This window comes from Marmota marmota, unplaced genomic scaffold (genome assembly GCF_001458135.2).
Source record: "Marmota marmota marmota unplaced genomic scaffold, marMar, whole genome shotgun sequence".
In the NCBI taxonomy this organism is placed as follows: Eukaryota; Metazoa; Chordata; class Mammalia; order Rodentia; family Sciuridae; genus Marmota; species Marmota marmota.
In genome coordinates this window covers 67,308-74,224 of record NW_026000142.1, presented here as the reverse complement: position 1 = coordinate 74,224, position 6,917 = coordinate 67,308, and the positions used below count along the sequence as shown (strand labels likewise).

General features: G+C 41.6%; 1 protein-coding gene and 1 long non-coding RNA gene across 2 annotated transcripts in view; one reads left to right on the top strand and one right to left on the bottom strand.

The window, feature by feature from the left end:
• The window catches only part of Pon3 (paraoxonase 3), a 27,968-nt gene extending 25,398 nt beyond the window's left edge, over positions 1–2,570 (bottom strand). The window contains exons 1-2 of the mRNA XM_015488223.2: positions 2,152–2,570; positions 423–493 (exon numbers count right to left, since the gene is read on the bottom strand). Coding sequence (XP_015343709.1) covers positions 423–493; positions 2,152–2,225 — 145 coding nt within the window. The 5' untranslated portion in view covers positions 2,226–2,570. The remainder of the gene's footprint in view (positions 1–422; positions 494–2,151) is intronic.
• A 133-nt stretch (positions 2,571–2,703) lies between these two features.
• The window catches only part of LOC107144449, a 26,824-nt gene continuing 22,610 nt past the window's right edge, over positions 2,704–6,917 (top strand). Inside the window, exons 1-2 of the long non-coding RNA XR_001503798.2 lie at positions 2,704–5,040; positions 6,033–6,079. This is a non-coding gene — a long non-coding RNA (uncharacterized LOC107144449). The remainder of the gene's footprint in view (positions 5,041–6,032; positions 6,080–6,917) is intronic.

Here is a 6,917-nt window from a genome sequence, read left to right as displayed (position 1 = left end):
AAAAAAAAAAAAAAAAAAAAAAGGAAAGAATAGAAAAGGGAAGGAGAGGAGGGAGGGAGGGAGGGAGTAGCACAGGAAGGAAAAGAGAAAAAAACTAAGGGCAGGTAACAGAAGAAAGGCAAGAGAACAAAATACCACACAAGGGGAAAGAGGGAACATCAGCAAGAGAACAGCCAGGGAATAGTCAAATATATTCTTCAAATGACAAGAGATATGTCATTAAGGAAACAGGCTGAGAACAAGTCCTAGATATTGGTATTTTGGAGACTTTGCATGGTATAGCTTGGGTAAAGTGGGTGATGCAGCAGCCACATCACGAGTGTCTAAAAAGTAAGTGAATCAAATCATTTTTTTCAGGCTCAGTTAGGTGGATGGTGACCAAGAAACTGTACGAGCCCCTGTAGGTGCTGTCACATACATACCAAGTCCCTCTATGAGATAGCAGTTCTGGAGTTCTACAGGTTCCAATTCTCGAGTTGCATTAATTCTTTCTCTGTAGAAAACAAAACCCAATACAGAAGTCAAGGTACTTCAAGAGTGGTTGACTCTTCGTGCTAGTTTATGAATGACATAACAAACAAGTAGGCAACTCCTTTTATTTATGTCTTTCCCTAACATGGGCTTTATATGAGTAATGTGCCCCATCAGCTAACTTTACTGTTATTGCTGAAAGACTAAACATGATTACACATGGTAAATACTTGCTGTCCAAATAAAAGACACGATTGAATGGTATGAGTAACTGAATGATATTATTAATTTAAGTGCACAAAGTTGTATTATTTAATTTTCTAAAGTATTATCTATTATAATTGTCTGCATTTCTGCCCTTCGTCCTTTATGGTCATGCATTTTTGGATCTCCACCCCCACCCCCGGCCTCTACCAAATGCTTCCATAATTTCTACATAATTTGTCTCTGAAGAGTTAAACCTCATACTTTCACTTTCATCATATTATTTTTAAGCTTATACTGACTTAGTTTGCAAAATTGTAAATTTATTCAGCTGACCGCCATTTAAACAATTGGCCAAATTATTTTGGGGTCCTGTGTTCCTATTTCCACAGTGAAGCATTCTTCTAAATATTATGTATTTTACTAAATAATATTTGGAAAGACTACACTTGGCTTATCTTTTAATACTAAGTAATATTTGGGAAGACTACACTTACCTTTTAATCACTTACAAAACATACCCCTTAGGGTTGGTGGTATAGCTCAGTGGTAGAGTGCTGCCTAACTCTACCCAGCACCACCCAGAAGAAAAACAAAAATCAACCAAAAAAAAAAAAAAAAAAAAAAAAAAGCAAACAGCAGACAAAACAAAAAACCCTTAAATAGACTTTATTGTAATTTTATGATTCCATCATTTGTTTACTCTGGAAATAAATGTAACAATAAACACTTCAGCTAAACTAGAAAGTATCGCCAACAGGCACCAGACATCTCAATAGATTGTGAACGTGAACTTCTGAGAAGAACAACTACTACTTAGGAAAAGAAATGAAAACAAAACAAAACAAAAAACAAACAAACAAAAAATCCAAAGACAGCTGAAGGCAAGCAGAGGATTTAGATCCATTCAGGAACATATACGTCGTGTCACTACTTGAAAATTCTTTCGAGCCCAATGCTGACTCCCTGAGACCTTGGAGAAATAGGGAACACCTGGAGTTCTTCCACTTCAAAAGGTCATATCCCTCCAAAATGCCAGTTACCACCTGCAGGTGTTCCAACTCTTCTGTGCTGTTGATCTCGCTCTTGGAACCCGGGATAGGCCCTGTAACTTAGTACTTCTCAATGTTCACTCAGGTGTCCAATGACTGTGTCAGCACTAAAGAGGCAGCTGGTGGCCTGTCCCCTCCCCCAAGTCCGGGTGCGTCCCCCAGGGGTTTGCTTTTCCACAAGCAGAGTGTTGAGGGTGACCTGGGAAAGCAGGACGTGGTCTTCAGAAAACAGATGTGGGCGTTTCTGCCCCATCGCCCTGGGAAAGACAGACAGCTCACTTTTCACAGAAGTGATTCTCGGAGCACTGGATGGGATTGAGGAGTGAGGTTTCAAACCTGCGCCTGCCATCGGGGCCGCCCTTGACCTAACTTGGACCACCAGAGAAAGAGAGCCAAAGGCGCCCCGGTCGAGATAGCCACTCACCTAAATGCCAGTAAGCGCTCCCCGATCAAGGCCAGGCTGGCCCCCAGCAGGGTCAGCACCACGAGCTTCCCCATGGTCTCGGGGTGCCCAGTGGCGACCAGCGGGCGCCGCGGATTTGCGCAGGGTGCCGCGGGCAGGCTCGGTCACAGACGGTGATTGGCGCCTGCTGGACCCCGCCTGCCCGCCGGTCCTGGGGGAGGTGCGCTGTACGGGGTGCGCTGTCAGGTGCTGCGGGCTCCGCGCCTCGCCGCCCAGGTTCAAAGTCACCTTTACGAGCAGAGTTCAAGGAAACCTTTATTCGTGGGGGTTCAAGAAACTCTTGCTCGGTTCCGAAGCCACCCTTCCGCGCGCTGTTCCTTTCCCCATCTCCACTCCAGGTTTCAGTGACAGAGAGGGAGACAGGATCCGCCAGTTCAGGATCAGCCAGTTCAGGGTTGTGGTTCTCTTGGCAGCTTTGGCAAGAACGCACCGGATCCTGGACAGATGCACTGAGTTTGCTCCTAAAAACCTTGGAATTTAACCTCGGTTCTGGACTGAAGGAGGGCTGAAGGAGCCGGGGAGGGTGGGAAGCTAAAATTCATAGCCCCAAACTTGGGGTTTCTGGCAGGCAAGACCTGAGATGAGATGAGCAGAATCTCTCTGGAGACACTGAGGAGGAGAGAAAATAACTCGAAGCCAAGATCTTAATCTCATTCTTCTCTGAGATTTGGGGCATAGGACCTTGCCTTCCAATGTCCATAAACGACATCAGAGAGCTGAACGTCAGGGGTGTCCAGTTCCAGGACTTGGACTGTGAATAACAGTATCTGTCTCCAACGTTGGTGGGATAAAGAAAAGTCAGGAGAAGAGGAGGAAAAGAAATAGGAAACCAGAAGATGAGAATGGAAAAAAAAAAAAGTTTTCTTAGGAGACTTTCAAAATTTTCCTTGACCCTTGTTTCTAGGATTTCAGTTACTCCCAGGTGAGGAATACACTTTCCCCTTTTCTAAAGATGACTGAGTTGGAGGAAAATGGCTGAAGAAGGGAAAGACGTGGAGTTTAGGCAAAGTGTCATTTTCTGGTGTGATCTTATTTTTATTTATCAACAAAAAGAAATAGTAGTCCTGTTGCATTCAAGTGAGTAAAAAAAAAAAAAAACACCCATTTTTTTGAAAGATTGAGATTGTCTAGACTTAAGGATATAAAGAAGGATAAGGTGATCCTTGATCTGTGATACATAAGTATAGTATGAATACATTATATAAGATGAATAATGAAGCCTTTCACTTGTGCACCACTTAATTATGTGCTGAGTGTGTGCTTATAACCTTATTTATGTTAACTTTTCAATTCTCAGAATAACCTCTTAGTTACATAGCATTACCCCTTATTTTGCACATGAGAAAACTAAGGCACAGAGTGGTTGTGAGATTTGCCTTAGGTCACACAGCAGATTAAGTGGCTGAGTCCAACAGTCTGGCTCCAAAATCTGTGCGGCCTCCACAATGATGCATCTATTAAAGCTATGGAAGAAGGGGGATGCTAAAAGCACATTAACATCTGGAGTTGTAAAAATAAGACTATTCTCTTTAAGATGAGTTATTTACTTATTTAATATTTTTTTATATTTCTGGGGATCAAAGCCAGGGTCTCACACAGGCTAGGCATGTGCCGTACCACTGACCTATACCCTCAGCCCTAAGATCGATAATTCTAAGAATGCAAGCATAGGAGGGACTGGATGTTAGTTCCACGGTGACTTGGGAGAAGGAGGGCTTACAGAGCTGAGGACCCAAGGGGTGTGATACAGGTTTGAGTGTCAAGCTTCCTGGGTTTGGACTAGCTTTAGTTAGGCACTTAGCTTGTTAAAGTTTCAGATTCACCTTCTGTAAAAGGGCATCAGCTTTGTAGGTGGCTTAAAACCAAGAGTGATAATAAATGTAAAGTGCTCAGCACCGTGCTTGACACATTATAGAATTCCACCAAGATCAGCCTGGGTGAAGTCTGAACCACCTCGAGGCTGAGGGCTTCTGTGGGAAGAGACCCTGCCCATTGACCACTGGATCCTCCAGTGCTTTCCACTCTATGCTTAAAAAATTATTTCAATCAATATGACTAAATGAGTGGATCGGAGGAGGTGGATGGAGAAACTTGGGAGAAAGAAACTTGGAAGAAGGAACACAAACAGATGATGAAATCGTGATAATCGGACTATGAGCTCAGTGTTTTGCCTGCCTCATCACATGGCTCCTTGTCAACCTCACTATACAAAGAAGAAAACAAGGTTCAGAGAGGTTAACTAATAACTCTCTGGCGGATCCATAGTTATAAACACAATGTCTCCATATGGACTCAGGTCAAGTGACTCCAGAGTTCAAGTTCCTTATCTCTGTGTTTGCCACTCGGTCGCCTGGCATGAAGAATGGGGTAAGGAAAGAGGCATATTCTTAGACAATTGATTAGGATGCCTTGTTATCTATAATTTGTTTTAAAATTCTTCACTTTAAGCAGAGAAGTGTGTGTGTGTGTGTGTGTGTGTGTGTTTACATTAACTTTAAACCTTAGAAATAGTAATTATTTGAATATCATAACTAGTAATTCAGATTGTCAGCATGGTAAATTAACATTACAAACTTCCAAACTTTGGGGCCACCCCATCAAGTGCCACTTTCTAAATCTGTGCCTGGAGAGTTCTCATTAGCACATGAGATAGAAATAATTATTCATTGTGAAGCCAGTTACATTCCAACTAAGTGGATTGCCAAACATACAGCATTAGGCAGCTCCAGCTCTGCCCTGAAGAAGAACGAGGGTGAGGAAGTCAACATCCCAGGGGGTCTTGGACCTAGAACACTGCTATGTGCTATGTCCACATGACTAACCCAAGAAGACTCTGCTTTCTGACCTAAGGTGAGTGAATTCTCCATGTAGGTCTCTGTCTTGGACTGAATCTTTTTGTGGAGTATATGTGGAAATACCTAAAATGATAGAGCTGAGACTTCACTGAGTTTGCGGAACAGATGGTACGATGTTTTCCATGCCTCCTTGGTAGTAATCATTTGTGGTAACAGATTTGACTTGAACGTTGTGTTTGTTGGACTGTTCCACCTGGCAGTGAGATTATGGGAAAAGAACCTGTAGTCTCCTCCATCTCTAATCCCTGAGACCACTGTTTGTCAGCAAGCAAAAAGACCCTGGCAATAGGCCAGATGGACTTGGATGAAAGGCCAGAGTGCATCAGTGAGGTGAAAGGGGTTTACTGTTATTGAATGAGTAGGACAAGTGAATTCTAAAGTCCTAAATTCAAGTTCTGGTTTCATTTGAAACTGGCTCCTCAAACTTTAGAAATTAGCTATTGACTCTGGACCTTTTCCCCCCTCATTGTTTAGAGTTGGACATTGTATAATAGGTGGCAAAACACATCAGTCCAGTTACTCCTATACCATTGATAGCAAAACACCATTCAAGGGAATGCCGAAGGCAATATGGTGTAATTCTTCTGTATAAAGAGTATGGGGGACTGAGATTGTGGCTCAGTGGTAAAGCACTTGCCTACCATGTGCAAGGCACTGGGTTTGATTCTTAGCACCACCTAGAAAGAAATAAAAAAATAAAGTTCCATCAACAACTAAAAAGAATTTTAAAAAAGAGTATGGGCATTATATATATTATATATCTGTGTGAATACACATAAAAACAATCTGGACACAAACAGAAAACTAGTGACTTTAAGAGGAGAAATTTGGGGTGACAGAGAGTGGGAGGTCAGTGAGTGTGAAAGAAGCCTTTGCTTTTATTGTATGAACTTTTGTAATGTTTGAAAAATTTAAACCGTTTATCTTGATCACAAAATGTAATAATTTTTTTCTTAAATATTGTTCATATTCGTGATTCTTGCCCAGAAAAAGAAGTAGTGAAGGAGGGAGAGAGCTGTAAATCACGAGAGAATGTGAGTGTCTCTTCATAATGTTGTCCTTTAAAAAATTAATATAGATTTTAGACTATTAGGAAATGTCCAGAGGCCAGAGAGACAGATGTTTAAAAGCTGGGTATGGACAACTACATGCCTTGATAAGAGTCTTGTACTGCTTTGGGGAGAAAAAGCTGGAAGATTACAGATTTCTATTATTTCAGGAATATGATATGCTTGAATTTAAATAAAATCCTCATTTCCACTTTGAGGATGCATCTAATAGTGAAGCCAAGCCAGAACAACGTCTGATACATTGTTCACTAAACTTCTTGCAACCCACCATGATCAGTCCCCACTTGGGACTTCAGATGCAGCCTAAAATCTGCTGGGAGTCACTGTGCTGAGTGTATTTAGCAGCAAGGGGCATCAGGGTCCAAGCAGTCTCATGTTTCACTGTCTAAGGGACAAATGAATTGGGGTCACACTTTGCCAGGAAGGACCTTTTTTTTTCTTTTTTTGAATTTTATTTTATTTTTTTATTATTGGTTGTTCAAAACATTACAAAGCTCTTGACATATCATATTTCATACATTTGATTCAAGTGGGTTATGAACTCCCATTTTTACCCCATATACAGATTGCAGAATCACATCGGTTACACATCCACGTTTTTACATATTGCCATACTAGTGACTGTTATATTCTGCTACCTTTCATATCCTCTACTATCCTCCCTCCCCTCCCCTCCCATCTACTCTCTCTACCTCATCTACTGTAATTCATTTCTCTCCCTTGTTTTTTTTCCCCCTTTCCTCTCACATCCTCTTATATGTAATTTTGTATAACAATGAGGGTCTCCTTCCATTTCCATGCA